Source organism: Telopea speciosissima, chromosome 1 (genome assembly GCF_018873765.1).
Source record: "Telopea speciosissima isolate NSW1024214 ecotype Mountain lineage chromosome 1, Tspe_v1, whole genome shotgun sequence".
Taxonomy (NCBI): Eukaryota; Viridiplantae; Streptophyta; class Magnoliopsida; order Proteales; family Proteaceae; genus Telopea; species Telopea speciosissima.
The window spans coordinates 13,791,521-13,808,386 of record NC_057916.1 but is presented as its reverse complement, the minus strand read 5'-3'; the positions used below and the strand labels follow the sequence as shown (position 1 = coordinate 13,808,386).

General features: G+C 38.8%; 1 protein-coding gene across 1 annotated transcript; it reads left to right on the top strand.

Moving 5' to 3' along the window:
* Window positions 1-6,433: 6,433 nt before the first annotated feature.
* LOC122649025 (zinc finger protein GIS2-like) lies at window positions 6,434-14,913 on the top strand. The gene is made up of 3 exons (XM_043842373.1): window positions 6,434-6,651; window positions 10,529-10,621; window positions 14,273-14,913. Exons 1-3 carry the CDS (start codon window positions 6,545-6,547, stop codon window positions 14,790-14,792), a joined length of 720 nt encoding a protein of 239 aa, XP_043698308.1. The 5' UTR covers window positions 6,434-6,544; the 3' UTR covers window positions 14,793-14,913.
* The last annotated feature ends 1,953 nt before the right edge of the window (window positions 14,914-16,866 follow it).

The following is a 16,866-nucleotide window of genomic DNA, read 5'->3' as shown; positions in this document are numbered from 1 at the left end:
GTAGACGATCTGCATTGTTTTTTTTTGGGTAAGAAGAAAATTTATTCCATAGGGGGGCAAGAGGAGCGCAAGGCATCCTGATTACAAAGATCAAGGATCCAAGGAGAGGAAATAGGCCACAAAGTCTGTCTTGCCACAAACAAGGCCTTCCGAACTAGAGAGTGCACAGCTGAGTTTGCATCTCTAGAAATACAGCCAAAATAGTAGTAACTAAAATGAGAAACCATACTTCTACTGTCATAAAAAATGTGCAGAATAGAAGTCGGAGGGATGTGGGCACCCCGTTGATGTAAGAAACTAGGTCGAAGTTATTAGAAGACTCTTTTAACTCATAAGTTCTCTAAAAAGTGAATGCATTTTTTTTTGGGTAATTTACATATACCATCCCTGAGATTTAACAAAAGTATAATTATACACTCCAGTTTTGGATAATTCTGTGTACCCCCTGAGGTTCACAAATGTTAACACATACACCCATTCCGTCAGTTTATGACTAACAACGTTAAAAATATGAGATGAATTGATAAAATTGCCTTTGCAATAAATGGAGAACAAAAAACCAGCAACTCATCTTCCCCAAATCGCTTGGGGAAGATGAGTTGCAACTTGCAAGTATCCTTGTAGGGAACACCATGGAATCCAAGATCTCTCCAAGAGCTCTGAGAGATCTGTCTTAGACAACTCTGAAATTCCAGATTACTATCTCAAGCAGGTAGAAGATGATCAAATAGGGATTCTTGGTAATTTTTCTTATTTTATTCATGTTATTTGAATCGTTGGAAAATAAGAGTCCAATTTTATTTAAATTTATATTCTATTTTGGATTAGATAGAGTTAGAGTCTAGTTATGATTTCAGTTTTACAATAGGATAAGGAATTTTATTTTATAAAGGGCATGTAACGCAACGATCTGAGATTTGAAAATTGAATGAAAAGGGTTTACTGTGTTGCTGCCAAGAGCTGAGTGCGCAGTTCTCATCCCTCCCTCTGATATTCTCTCTTCTCTCTCACTAGAGCTGAGTGCGCAGTTCTCATCCCTCCCTCTGATATTCTCGCTTCTCTCTCACTATTTCCTCTCTCTTTACTTCTTTTCCTTTGGTTCGCTGTTATTACCCTACTCTGTTATTACCGAACCAGTTGAGCTGTGACAGATTTGATTGAGTTCCTTACGAGTTGTTCAATGGATCTGGAACTTAGATCAAAGACTCTTTACCCTTAGGCGAATTTTTTTTTTGCACCCCCAGTCCTAACCCCATTCCTGTGATGAGGAACAATACTTGCAGAAGGTCTGAAACCCTAACTTCCTCTAGATGCTGCTTCTTGTCAAACCCCTTGATTGTTAGGTTGCTGAACCTCAAGTTTGTTGGTTGGTTCCAATAGAGATTGGTATTTAGTACCTGAGTCCAGAATTTCTACTCGAGTGAACCTCATAGCATCGAGTTCTTCTCTTCGAGGTTTGGAGCTACCGCTTGGTCTTTCATCGAGGAAGAAGAAGAAAGGTTCTTCTATTTCTTAATCTCTAATTTCGTGGTTTTTTCAATATTACCCTTGCTTTATTCCACTATTATACCCCAAATGGTTTGGATCGATCTAGTCCTAGGCAACAACAAATCTGGAATTTATGGTGTTCCCTACAAGGATACCTGCAACTCATCTTTGGGGAAGAGATGAGTTGCAGGTTTTTTCTTTTCTTTTCTTGCAAGGGCAATTTTGTCAGTTCACCTCATATTTTTAACGTTGTTAGTCATAACTAACGGAATGGGTGTATGTATTAATGTTTGTGAACCTCAGGGAGTACGCAAAATTATCCAAAACGGGGTGGGGGTGTTGTGATTAAACTTTCGTTAAACCTTGTGTTAATTACCTCCTCTTTTTTTTACAACCAATGATTCCTAGAATAATTAAAGCATGAAAAAGGATTCTGTCTGTGCCCAAACACAGGATGGGGGTGCAGTGGCAGTCCTCCCCCCTCATGAAAAGCGGAAATCTTGCTCCTGGATAATTCTGCATGCTCTCCGAGACAAAAAAACTCTCACCCATGGCCCTAAGTATATGCCATGGAACAGTTTTGTTGGCTGTTCATGTCAGGTTGAATTCCAATTGTTACAGTCATGTTGATGTGTTGAGTTGTTATTAATATCATCACCAAATAAATAGCTACCAACCTTGAGAGTCATCATCTAAACACCCACGAAGGGTCGTAAATTTGTAATATTGGTCATGGTATTGCTTGATATTATGTCTGTGCTATTTTTTTTTAGGGAAAAAGATCTCTGTTCGGGAGTGTGGCCTATGCCAGCACTCCCATGAGTCTATCTCTCTCCTCCCTCATATGAAAAGACACTTCTGCCCCTTTGTTTTAAGGAGGAGAGAGATAGACACATGGGAGTTCTGGCTTAGGCCACACTCTCATACAGAAAACTGCTTCCCCTTTTTTTAATATGTAAATAAGATCATTCGTACATTACTTTGGCGCATGAAGTAGCAAATAGGGCTAGAGCCGCTAGACCCTCTAAAGTAAGTAGGGACCTTATGGATAATGTGTCTGAGTTTATTTATCTTTAGGCCAAATGTTCTTTGTGCTGGGGCGCAGGCTACCCAAACACATGGGGGTGGGCGAATGGCCACCTTGCCCCCTTAAATGGCAGGCCCATGTGTCTGGGTGTAGACTGCGTTGCAGCATAGAGTACATTAGTAATATGCTATATTCTCGTTTTTTAAAATTTTTTATTTTGTGTTGGGTGATTCTAAGCTAAAATAAAATAGTTATAAAACAAAAAACAAAAAAAAAAAAGGAATCCTTTGGTCTAACAATTTTTTATTTATATAAATCATCATTCTAAGGGTATTTTGGACTTTTGTTCAGGGGGGGGGGGGGGGGAAGGTGGGAGTTTCTTCAATTGCTATAGATTATATTGACCACGATATTCCATATATGCTTTGTCGACTACAAAACTTCTTATCATTTCTATGCTAAGCCCATCACCCCATAACAACTTGTAACCATTTCTATTATTGGGTTTCACTTTTCACCTTCTAATTTTCTGGTTTTTCGGGGTTAAGGAAAAGATCCCACGCTGCTAGTATGGAGAATCTTTCCCATGCTCTCTCACACTCTATCTCTTCAACATTTTTTTTCCTCCATATCACTCTCTCTCCTCTTTGACTATGTAGGCACTCCATTGATGAAATCGAACCCCTTGCCCCCATTGGCGTGACATGAATGTATGATAAACACTCCCCACATTGGTGATGTGGGAAACCATCTGTTTTTTTAAGGAGAGAGTTCTTTGAGGAAGTGAGGAGATTAGGCTTCCTCATAAAAAAAAATTTATTCATTTTTTTCTCTCTCTAATCAAAAGAATTAATAAAAAAACATGTGAAAAAATGTAAATTGTGCCACTTGCATAAAATATTTCCCCCCTTTTTTAGGGCAAGGGTTCTTGGAGCTGTCAGGGTCAGATTGATTAAAACTATCAGATTTTGGTCAACTTGTTTATGTTGTTGCTTACGGGCTACAAGGAGTGGTGCAATGTTTTTGGTTTCATATAAAGGAAAAAATAAAAGAAAAATAAATATAAAAATCATTGTTAAAAGACTTAGTGTAGCCGATCTACTATACACAGATTCTTTTTCCTTCTGTTTATTGAGGATTTCAATTGAATCATTTATTCTTACAAAATTTTTTTTTTTTTTTTGAAGTCACTTTGTTGGAAAAGGTACCTTTGAGCTGCCAGCCAATGCTACGTCCTTCTCTCTATGTCTTTCTCCTTCTCCTTCTCCTCCTCCCTCTTTGAGTGACGAACCATAACCTGCCTTTGATTGGTGGGTTCGACGGCTTATGATGATCTCCAAATCCTTATTGGTGTAGCATGGAGATTCATTCTTCTCCAACATTATAGAAACCCTCTCTGAACTGAAACCATGGTTTCCACGAAGGATGAAAATATTATACCGTAATGGGTCATGAATCATGATATAAGAAAAATCCTCATGGTATATCTGAAGGGGTCAGCACAGTTGGCAAACTACCAACTCCTCAAATAAAAGGTCATGAGTTCAAACCACTTTGGGGCCTATCCCCATCAACTATTTTCTCCCCCCTAATGAAAGCTCTCCCATTTAAAAAAAAAAAATCCTCATGATATAACAAATTATTAAATTCCACATAAAAAAATAAAAATTATTGACCACTCCCATGTATTTTGTCCTAATTAAACTTCCATCCCCTCTACTTTCAATTATTACTACTCCCTTGTATTTTGTTCTAATTAAACTTCCATCCCCTCTACTTTCAATTATTACTCCTCTCTCCCCTATAGTGTATAATGTAATACAATTAGACCCAGGCTGTTAGTAACCATCTGTTAAATCGTGACATGACCAAGGAGTAGAAATTGTAATCCCCAAAATACCCTTCTGGCAATAACATTTTCCCCAATGTTGTTCTGATGGGATTTCAACAATGCCAATAATATATATTTTATAGTATAACTTAAAATAGGGTTGGGCTGGGCCGAGCCAGGCTTAGCCTGAGGTCTTAACCCTAACTCGACTCGACCCTAACTCAGGGCCAGAAATTTTCAGCCTTGACCTGCCCTCAAGGCCAAATATCTTAGCCTATACCCTGTTCAAGCTCAGGGCTGGTTCGGGCCAATAGGGCCAAACTTGCAACGCTAGTTGAAACCAATAATTGTGACAGGAGAAACAAGGGAAAAAGAGTGAGAACATTTGGGCAGCGTTTGGTATGCATTCTAGTCAGTTTTACATTATTGGATGATAAAAAAATAGTTGGTTTTATCATCTGAGAATGTGAAATCGACATAGAATGCATTCCATAAATCTATACCAAACACATCTTTAATGTTTGAAGAGGAAAGAGAGATCTTACGATGATCGGAAGTTCAAAAGTGACGTTTAAACTCTGCATTGATCAATTTCTCTTTAAACTCTATTCCTTTGCTGCCCTTCCCCTGGTTACTCTCGAGGGTAATCCCTGCTATCTGCAACTTTATCACACTTTGCACCGTGTACCAAGAACTGCTACTGTCATCATTTTCATATTTGTCTTTGTCAACGTTGCCGATAATGGGGCCTATACCGGTCTGATGAAACCAAAGAACCTGGAGAAGGGTAGGCGGTTCTTAGTCGAGCTCCAAGGCGATGCGCAACAACAATAACTTGATTGGCAAGGGAAGTGGTAGCGAGGACAGCGATGTTGTCGACAATGGGGTGGGGGTGGCTGGGGTTGCAAGGAAAAGAAGAAGAAGATAGTGTAAGGGTAAAAAGGTCTTTTCAAAACTATAATTGGTGTTAGCTAGAGAGGGTCCAAGTGTAATAATTGAAAGTAGAAGAGAAGAATGTTTAATTAGGGCAAACTACAGGGGAGAGGTCAGTAAATTTCTAAAAAAAGAAAATTTCCTCGAGTTTTTTTTTTTCTTTCCCGGTTTAACTCCTATAAATCAATGGGAATATGGAAATTAGAAAGTTAGGTGCTCTAGGGCTTTCACGGATTAATCCTTCGTAGTGCAATTACGGCGGGAAGGGAGAACGTCCATGGCCATTATCTAAGCGGAACCAGTGATAAACAAAATTTTTCAAAAGCTTATCTTTGATATTCGAGATTAATTACAAGTTGTTAAGGTGAGTTCTTAGATTTATCTACATTTTTACCTAACACACACAGTGAATCGACTTCGTTTCGAATTTAATCAATAGATTCATAGCCGTTGAACGGCTTTAGAGGTTATGCTCAATATTATTTGAAAACATCGAATGGACACTTTTAGGGTTTTGGATTGAGACTCTGATTTGAGTTGGTCTGGCCTTGAATACACGGTGTATTATGTCGGGGATTCTCAGCTATGTTTGGTGTTGATAACAATTAGGGTTCTTGATCTTGACAGAGAAAAATGTAAAATTCTCTGTCACTCATTTTATCTCTCTCGTTATGCATATTATTTTTTCTCCAAAGGGGTTAGGGTTTTGGAGGATATGGTGATTTTGGAGTACTTTTTGCTGAGAATCAAATTATTTTGACATCCATCCGGGAACTTTACAAATTGCATCTCGTCGGCTGAGATAAAGCTGAAGGCTATGTTCAGGATTAGACTGGGTTTGGAAAAGTGTAGGATGTGACTGTTCAATGATGTGTGTTTTTTCTTTCTTTCCGTTCCTTGTGTTATTGAAGTGGGTGCTTTTATGGTGTTGTGAAGGTGAATATTTAGGATTACGTGATATTAATGGAAAGCAAGATAAGACATGGATTTTTATGGACAATGGTTCCCATATTCACCCCTGTTGCACTTTCACTGCTATTTTGTGTTCGATGGGATGTAAGTTTTTTGTTGAATAAACACTAACTGATGGGTTAGGGTTTTGTGAATTGTGATTAGTTGAGATGGGCTTTGATTTATGTAGGTGGTTTGTACAGGGAAGAGTAGCTGTTGGTGGTTTTGTATTGGTGATTATGGACTCTTTAGTTGTACTTTTGAAAGAAGGCTCTTCATATTTACAAGAGATTTGATTGAGTGCAGATTTCAATATGAGTCCAGAAAACAGCAGGAGTCCTCCACGAGCAAGGCGGTTCCGCAGTACTGAGCGTTCATCTTATCGGGATGCTCCATATCGAAGGGATCGCCGTAGCTTCAGGTATTCCTTTGTTTCAGTTTTCTCTTGCAAGCTTTAGCTCAATCTTACTTTTGTTGTCTTGTGATTGCTTGGACATTATAATTAGGGTGTCACTCTTGCTTCAGAATGCACTTTTAGATAGATAATTTCATTGGCTCCTAACTGTTGCTGCTTCCCATCGTCAGTTGTTCCTACTTTCTTCTGCTTCTGGTAAATTTTTTTAGCTTTTCAATTCTTTCCTCATGAGTTCTAGGCTCTGTTTGCCATTGCTTATTTGGTGACTTATATGTCTATATTAAAACATGGCTCTTCTTTTGTGTGTATTCCATGGGTAGAGCATGGAGATTGGTTTAAAAATACTGCTTTGTTGAATGTTCTTTTATTCATGCTGGATAGATATTGGACAAATGCACAATTTTTTTTTTAATGATCAGTTCCATTGTTTCTGTTTAATGAGGATTATATGTTTCGATGCCCTTCTAGTGCTTTCTAGTTTGAATTTGAAGTACATTCACAATGAGAGAGTGACAGAAATCGGTGATCAGGCAACAACTGCATCCCCAAATTTTTTGTTGATGATTCATGTCTACTATGTTTAGTATTATAGAGGGGGGGGGGGGGAGAAAAAAGCTATTTTATTTATTTCCAAATATTAAGATGCGAAATTTCATTTTGAGGGCTTCTAGTCATTGAACTTGGGTTTAGCTAGCTAGTTATCCTCCTGGTGAATGGTGGTCGCAAATTGACCATACTCTAATGGTCTGAACGCATTCAGGTTCTGCCAAAGTTGCAACTTCCAAATGGCAGGTGCCATTTAATGCTTAGTATAGAAAAATAAGAGCAGGAAAGTTGGTGGGATGGATCACCATCTGACCTTTCTTGAAGGGTGTTAATTGTTGCCCAATAGCCTGCCTCTTAGCCATGGTTCTAAGAGCTGCATCTGGACTCCACATCTATATCTTTTCAAGAGTTTGTGATAATTCACTTTGGCCTGAACTAATAAATTCTCTTAAAAAAGGGCCACAGTTCAATCATTTCATGAATGATGATGTATCTCCTTATGGTATTCTTTGTGCCCCAGTTCCAATTTTGTTCTTCGGTGAGTAAAAATTTGTAGTGGATTAAACACAGTCAGGTGTTTCCTTGGATTTGACTATTGATTGATGGCTGCAATTATACGTCTGGTAAGGAAAAGACACAAAGCTGATGGGTGAGTCTTTCATCCTTCACTTGGATCCCTCTTCACAGTGTCCATCATTGCGCATTAATTTGCATTTTATGGTTATAGGTGTTGCATTTGGACGACACATATCAGTGCTGGTTTAATTTTTACCTCAACATTTATGTTTTTGTTTCAAGTATAGTATTCCATTGTACTCCACGTGATGCATGGGAGTTTTTAACTTACTCCCGAAGAAAGAAGAAACCAAACAGGCTTTAGTTATAAGCAGCTTACAGGGACATGAACCTTCAAATGTCCAGCCCGACATGAGCCTTTAAAGCTCATTAGTGACCTGATTGGTTGCCCATATCGTGGGCTATATTTAGAATACCTTTCTTTTCCTTTCTTTTTAAGTGTTGTTTAATTTAAAGACTAATTCCTTAGTCAATTAAATATTCTACTTGTATTATATTTCCTACTTCTTATTGGCTAGGAATTCTCCCTCTTTTTAAATCTAGTTTGTAGGCTATTTCCATTCACAATTTTATGAATACAAAAGTTATTGTCTTCTTTGATGGAGCTGTGTTCTGGAATTCAGTAAAGGGCGAGAGGTTCAAAGATTAGTGGGATTCCGGGAAGGGTGTCATAACCAAATTGAATCAAACTGTTTAAACCGGAATCGGGCAAACAGTTCATTAAATAGTTTGTTTTGGTTTTAAAAAAACAAACCGTTTATTTGAACGGTTTTGTACGGTTTCAACTGTTTAAACCGATGGTAAACCATTTACAATCTATTATATAAGTGAGGGTATATAATAATATAATAAATGAGAGATTGTATAATGTATATAATATAAGGGTATTATACAGTTATACGGATTGGTTTAATGCAGAGTAAACTAGACAAAAACTGTTACCAAACCGTTTTTAATTGGTTTTAGATTGTGAAATCGTCTCCTGCAGTCTCCTGCATCGCAACGGTTCTTCCCGTTCAAGAACTGTTTTTGTGATTGATTTACGAAATAGATATACAAACTGTGCAGGATCATTCGCTGGAATGGGATAAGTGATTCTTTTATAGGATCCCAATTCCCAATGGGATACTTTCTATTATTTCTTTTGTCTTCTGGTTTCTTCTTGTTAGAAAATGGAATTCGCTGTCCAATACCATCTTCAACGTGCGAGGCCAGAATGAAATATTATTTGATCTCTGAAATGCCATCTTAGGTGCACCTATCAGCTTTGTACTGTTGATCGCTCAGCCTAGTTTCCTGGATTTCCTACAGAAGGACAAAACGAGAGCTTTAAGTGATAGGGGCTCCGACTCTCTTTCCTTGTTTCTCCCCCGCCTCTGGTCTAGCTAAGCCCAGTGCTTCCCTTTCACTTTTCCTACCCCATCCAAAACCCTATTTAGTGCACTGCTTGCTTGAAGCCGGTTCCTATGTGAAATATTATTCAAGAATTCCTCTTCCATTTGAGAAAGTCTTTTTCATTCTTCTGTGAAAGAAATGAAATTCATTCCCTACCCCACCCTTGGAAAAGAAGTCGGAGCTTTTCAAAGAAATGATGTAAATGGATGTCCAAAGACTCCTAAGCGAGAGTAGAAGGTGAATGCTGTCTTTTCCGATATCACTGTATTATATGTACAGTCTCTCACCGACATATTTATTTGTATATTTTAAACTATGTGATTTTTTTTTGGTAAAATATGTGATTTATACTATATACAAGTCTCCCACTGATGAAATGTAATCTATATTATATACTCTTTCTCTCACCTACAATCTTTTATATACTATTTACATATACATTGTACATTCTTTCATTTCTTATATTAGTATATACACTCATTTATATAATCGGTTTTAAACAATTAAAACCGTACCAAATATTTAAATAAAGGGTTTGTTTTTTTAAACAAAAGGCAGACCATTTAATAAACGGTTGGTCAATTTTGGTTTAAATGGTTCGGCTTGGGCTCGGTAAACAGCTTCGTTTTCTGTTTGGTGATGCAGTTGGACCAGGCCAAACCCATTGGGTAATCCATATGAAGACGAACAGGGTCCGATTTAGTATTTGGGTTTATCTGAAACTGGATCGATTAGGAGTTTGAGTTATTTATAATCTCTTTTTTATTGCTATTTATTTAGTCTTAGATAGATCGAATTAGGGATAGCGTAGCATGTAGCTGGTTTCCAGGTGTGTTTAGAGATTTATTTAGGATTTTTATTTCAGTTATCAGTCTTAGGAGTCTTTTTTGTTTCTTTAAATACCAGGTTGTACCCTACGCAAGTTTCAGATTTGATGAATGAAATTTTATTGAGTTGTTTGTGCCGACTGGTACGATAGCAATGGTCGTGTGACCTCTTCTCCCCTTTTCTGATATTTTCTCATCTTCTTTCTTTCTTTCCTTCTCCTTATTTGTTGTTATTTCCTGTTACTGTTTCCCTACTCTGTTCCAGACGGTGGTAACAGTTCCTTTTTCTTGGCTTTGATCTCCCTTGTCTATCTTCTTTCTCCTTCATGCTTTAGGATTAATCTTAGTAAATAGGCCCTTGGTGAATCTGGATGATTAGTTAGTTGATACTTTTGCTTTGGCTTGTGTGATTTGTGAATCCTTTTAAACTTGATTTGTAATTTGGTTATTTCCTTTCCAGAAAGACTGAATTCCTCTTTAGAAACTATTATTTTTTGAATTAGGTTAATTTTGAGGAAATTCTATTGTTGATTTTCCAGGCATGATTATCTGTGCAAGAACTGTAAGCGACCTGGGCATTTTGCCAGAGACTGTCCGAATGTGGCTGTTTGTAACAATTGTGGACTTCCTGGGTAAGTTGAATTCCTTCAACTGAATTCGTTTATGCTTTAATGTTTGATCATCTACCTTCATTGATGCTTTTCATGATGCTTGTTCATTTCTTTCCTCTTAACAGTCCATTCAGTTTTTTCCAAGGTTCGAAAACTCGGGTCTCGGTGCCAACTCGGACCCTTGAAAAACCGAGTCGAGTCGAGATCTCGCCGAGTTGGTGCACTTTTTTTTTTCCCTCAACTCGAAGCCTCATCTCGGTGGGTTTTAGACCTAGTTTGGGTTTGAAACTTGGTGTTCAGCCTATTTTAGGCCGTTTAAACACAATGACACTATCAGATTTTGCAAAAACAAAGTCCAAATAGGAGTTTCAGTTAGTGGGAAAGCAGGACAGACACTTATTTATGCTAGAAACCAGGACAGACACAGGACAAACACACTTATTTATGCCTAATATCATTTAAGTAAATGAAATTAAGATATTATTCATAAATAAGCAAATACTCCCTATTTGAATCCAATAAAAATAGTTAAAAAATCAAATTCCAAAAGGAAAAAAGTCAACTCCCCAGTTCAAGAACAAAAACTGTATTTTCGACGGTAGGTGCAATTTTCAACTTTCGAATGTTGGGGTTTTTCTCAAATCTAAAAATTCCATAAATCTTAATATGGTAAAACATTGTTAAAAACCAAAGTGCGGTAAAATATTCATTTGTTTTGATGTCCAAAAAACTATTTTCATTCTGAGTGATTTTGACAACATTCGCGCACACCGAATTAAGTTTGACCGGTACATAACTCCTTCAATATAAATCAGACATAGCTTTCCAACAAGCCCAAGATTGCTAAAATCTGATTTATATTGAAGGAGTTATGTACCGGTCAAACTTAATTCGGTGTGCGCGAATGTTGTCAAAATCACTCAGAATGAAAATAGTTTTTTGGACATCAAAACAAATGAATATTTTGCCGCACTTTTGGTTTTTAACAATGTTTTACCATAATAAGATTTATGGAATTTTTAGATTTGAGAAAAACCCCAGTATTAGAAAGTTGAAAATTGCACCTACCGCCGAAAATCCAGTTTTTGTTCGTGAATTGGGGGGTGGACTTTTTGTCTTTTTGGAATTTGATTTTGTAACTATTTTTATTGGATTCAAATAGGGGGGTATTTGCTTATTTATGAATAATATCTTAAGTAAATGAAATACAAAAACATTTACTGAAATGATATTAGGCATAAATAAGTGTCTGTCTTGTCTGTCTTGGTTCCTGGCATAGATAGGAGTCTGAATTTCCAGCAAGATCTCGAGATCTGGCATTCATATAAAGGACCTATATGGGCATTTTCCTATGTCAAACCGAGATCCGAGATCTCGCCGAGATATTGACATTTTGAGACTCGTAGACAGTCTTGTCTCGGGATTTCAAAAAACCGAGAAACTCGGCGAGATCTCACGAGTTCTCGAACTATGATTTTTTGCCCCTTTCTAAAATAATATTACTTTCCCATAGATCAAATGGTTTTCCTTTATATAGAAATGTTGTTTGTCAACCTAAATTTACTCTGAATTTTCTGTCTTCTTTTTCATCCAGTTTTTGCTATATTTCTCATACCTTTCCTGGAATTGCTACATGAACCCATAATTGTTCCATATGCAAAGAATGAAATTTCCATTGTCTGTCATTATTCACATACATTAACGTGGGGCACATTATCATATACATAGTGAAACCCTTATTTTAGGCCCCTCTAAACAATAGTGAAGCCCTTAAGAGTCAAAGATGTGGAATTCAAGAATACAAGCAAGTCATCCCTCTGCCCATCCTAGAGTCCTATTACCATCGAGTTCTGGGCAGGATCGAATCATCTTTTCCGATGCGTTCCATTACAACAACTTGTTCCATGCTTGCATGAGAGTGATTTGGTAAAAAATCACAAAAACTCAAGTTTTCCCCACCCTTCCTGTCAAAATCAGCAAAGTTCCCACTTTGTTCAGAATTTGGGTTTTATGTCAAGCAAATGTATCGTTTTAGTTGAAATGATACATTTCGTTGAAATTTAGATGAAACAATCTAAATTTCAACTGGTAACTCTGCATTCTTTGCATTTCATTCAAGATTTCATCTCGACATCTGTCAAAACTGAAATATTTCGTGAAATTTTGTCAAACGGTCAAACCTTTTACTATGATCATGTATACACATAAGCAAGGTACTAAAACTCGGGTCTCGGTACCAACTCAGCCCTTGGAAAAACCGAGTCGAGTCGAGATCTTGCCGAGTTGGTGCATTTTTTTTTCCGACTCGAAGCCTCAACTTGGTGGGTTTTGGACCTAGTTTGGGTCCGAAACTTGGTATTCAGCCTATTTTAGGCCATTTAAACACAATGGCATTATCAGATTTTGCAAAAACAAAGTCCAAATATGAGTTCCAATTCGGACCATAGGTTGGTAGGCGATGACGTACTAAAATACCCTACTCTACACACAATCTAGTAATCGAAAGCAAACAAAACATTCAATTAATAGCTAAACAACTTAAATAAGAATTAGAAATGTTAAGGTGATACATCAAACTGTTTAACAGTGTTACAACTATCATCACATAAAATGACTTTGAATCAATTATTCAGTCCCCGCTAGTGTCACATAGCCTTCCCAAGACATAGTGTTGTTGTAATGTTGCATATAGTGCTCCACAGCAAGCATATAAGAGTTCTGTCGAGGTAGGTAAGTAAATACATAGTAGATGGGTCATTTCCATGGGTCAACCCGAGATCTCATCGAGAAATGTCGAATTTTGTCGAGTTAGGTAAGTAAATACATAGTAGATGGGTCATTTCCATGGGCCAATCTGAGATCTCGCTGAGGTCTCACGAGTTCTCGAACTATGCACATAAGTACATAACATGCCTTGGCTGGTGGGAGCTGCCATTGGACTGATCATCCCAAAATTTTCATGTCGAAAATAATATAATTGTGTTGATTTAAATATAAAAAAGATTAGGTATGTACTTCATGAGATCTGATGAGAGTGACGGATACATTGAAGTGATAGTTATGGACTTCCTATTCCTGCATGGATGTTGTAGTATTTGCACATCACTATTCTAGTAAATAAATTCCAATGTATGTGTACTAGTTTTTTAACTCCTTGTTTGTCATAGACTGAAAAATGTATGCCCTTGACTTATATCCGTTATCCACTTCTGAAAATTCATGACTTTCACTTGTCTTACATTAACTTGGAATATTGGTTACTGGACCCTTGTTGGATTGCTATAAACCACCTGGTGTCCTGGTGTATGATCCTTAATGTTGAAAGAACCAATATCTTGTGTTCAAATTGAATGACAGCTTGTGTGGCCTACCGATCAGTTTGCCATGCCCCACTGTCTTTTTGATTCACTTAGAATAAAGCCCTCACTCTGTATAAAATTATTCTGGGTGCAACGGTAAAGGTTGCTCCATTGTGACCAAGTGGTCACGGGTTCGAGTCTGGAAACAGCCTCTCTGCGAAAGCAGGGGTAAGGCTGCGTATATTATGACCCTTCCCAGACCCTGCAGTGGCGGGAGCCTCATGCATTGGGTACACCCTTTTTCCCCCCCTCTGTTTTACTCTATCTGCAGAAAGAAGTAACCCCATAATATGGTTGATTTCTCTTTTGTCAGTCACATTGCCGCAGAGTGTACTGCAAAAACTATATGCTGGAACTGCAAGGAACCAGGGCATGTTGCTAGTGAATGCAGCAATGACCCTATTTGTCATGTTTGTGGGAAAGTGGGACACTTGGCCCGTGAATGCTCAGGTTCAGGCCTACCACCATATGACCTAAGGCTTTGCAATAACTGCTACAAGCCAGGCCACATCGCGGTTGACTGCACCAATGAGAAGGCATGTAACAACTGTCGCAAGACTGGTCATCTGGCCCGTGATTGCCCTAATGAGCCTGTCTGCAACGTTTGCAATGTGTCAGGTCATTTGGCACGTCAATGCCCTAAGTCAGGTCTTGCATCGGAGATAGTCAGTGACCCCTTCCGTGACATCATCTGTCGCAACTGTGGCCAGCCAGGGCATATAAGCCGCGATTGTGTAGCAATAGTCATCTGCAACAACTGTGGTGGTAGGGGCCATCTTGCATTTGAATGCCCTTCAGCTCGGATGCTTGACCATGGACTCCGGAGGTATTGACATGGGTTTGAAGCATCTGGTTAGTGGAATTGTTTGCAGATGATTTTTTTTTAATCTCATTATTCTGATTATAAGTACATAGATTTTGAAGAAGAGGGTTGTCTTAATTTTTCTTGTTTCATTCTCTTCTGCCCTCATTTCTTAACTCTGTTTCTTCTACCATCAAATTCCCACAGGTATATTACCCTGGGGAACTCGATGCTCTACTGGTAGTGGAGGCTTTAAATTTGTTACATGTATTAACATGTATTTTCTTACTGCAACGTTGAGCAAGGTTTATTAAGAATCTTTCCGAGATTTCACTTTCAGCATTCCCTCAAACATCTCCCTCACCCCCCTTGGAAACATTGGTTTGTTGGTGCATTGATTTATATAGACTGCTAGTTTTAGTTCTTTGATAGAGGCCCTGGTCTGTGTAGTCCTACATAAAAATCACCTAAACGATAATGTGTGCTTAGATAGATGACTTTGGTGTATAAAGTATATCTAGGTTATCTTGTGTTTGATATATTGTTTGGGTTGTCCTTTTATTATATTGTCAACTTTGCCCATCCCACCACCTCCTAAATTCCTCCCCACAACCACCATCGCCACCTCCTCCGATGGAGTTTGGTTGTTGCCCTCTGCAACTCTCCCCCTCCCCCCTCACTGCCCTCTCTTTTTTGTATCTGGTACCTATCTCCAATCTTCTTTCCCTCTGACTCTCTACGGCCTTTGGTGGAGCAAAAACAACGATGGGGCTCTGCTGATGATGGGATGTGAAGGGGAAGACTGGAGGAGTCCCTTCAAAAGTGGAGTGTGCAGCACTCTGTCCGGGCTGCATGTGCAGCACCAGACAGAGTGAGACGTGAAAAGATCACCTCACCTCTACCCAAGCGCCTTGCCCGAGGCGGTCTTTTCATGCCTCATTCTGTCTGGTGCTGCATATGCAGCCCGGGCAGAGTGCTGGATAGGATTTGAGTGAGTAGTGGATTGATGAAGTGGCGTTGTAGTGGGCATCGAAGGATGTAACGTTTGGGCGGCAAAGTTGGCGGAAGTGGTGGTAAAATTGAGAATATGAAAAGACAAGATACTTTATGCAACATGAGGTAGCTCTACCCAAAAAAAATAAATAAATAAACATGAGGCACCCAAGCATAATATTTATGAAATGTGAAGTACGCCAAACATATTATATTAAACATGAGGTATCTTAGGCATATTTTCTGTAAATGTTTGGGACCCACAAAAAATGAATAAAAACCTAATCCACCATTCATCAAAAATACCTAATCCATCAAAACTTACTCTGTGGTGAGTGCAGTTCTCAATTTTTCTTTGATGATTCAACTATATGGAACCAGCTAATTCATCTTGATTGATTGAGAAACAATCAGGATAAAATCTTTTATGCTGCAACATGCCAGAGGAAACAAACTTCAATGCCCTCTTTGTTCCATAGGCTTTATATCATAATTTCTTGAAGTGTTCTTTGTCCGGGAGTGTGGCTCCTGCACACGCACAAAGGCCAATAGGAGAGCACGCGGGGGCATCAACCAGGACATCATTTGGGCATTTCATTTGGGGGTGGGAGGAGGGGGGGGGGGAGAATTCTGTCTAGGAGTGTATTGAGCACGGCATCAGCCATGTGTTTGGGTATTGGGTGCACTCTCACACAAGTTCTCTCTCCCCCCCCCTGTACCAGCTAATTCATCTTGATTGATTGAGAAACAATCAGGATAAAATCTTTTATGCTGCAACATGCCAGAGGAAACAAACTTCAATGCCCTCTTTGTTCCAAAGGCTTTATATCACAATTTCTTGAAGTGTTCTTTGTCCGGGAGTGTGACTCCTGCACACGCCCAAAGGCCAATAGGAGAGCACGCGGGGGGGGCATCAAGCAGGACATCATTTGGGGGTGGGAGGAGGGGGGGGGGGGAGAATTCTGTCTAGGAGTGTATCGAGCACGGCATCATCCATGTGTTTGGGTATTGGGTGTATACTCTCACACAAGTTCTCTCCCCTCCCCCCAACCCCAATAGACAATGCGCCCCCTCCCCTCCCTTCCCCCCCTCCAAAAAAAAAAAAAAACCCA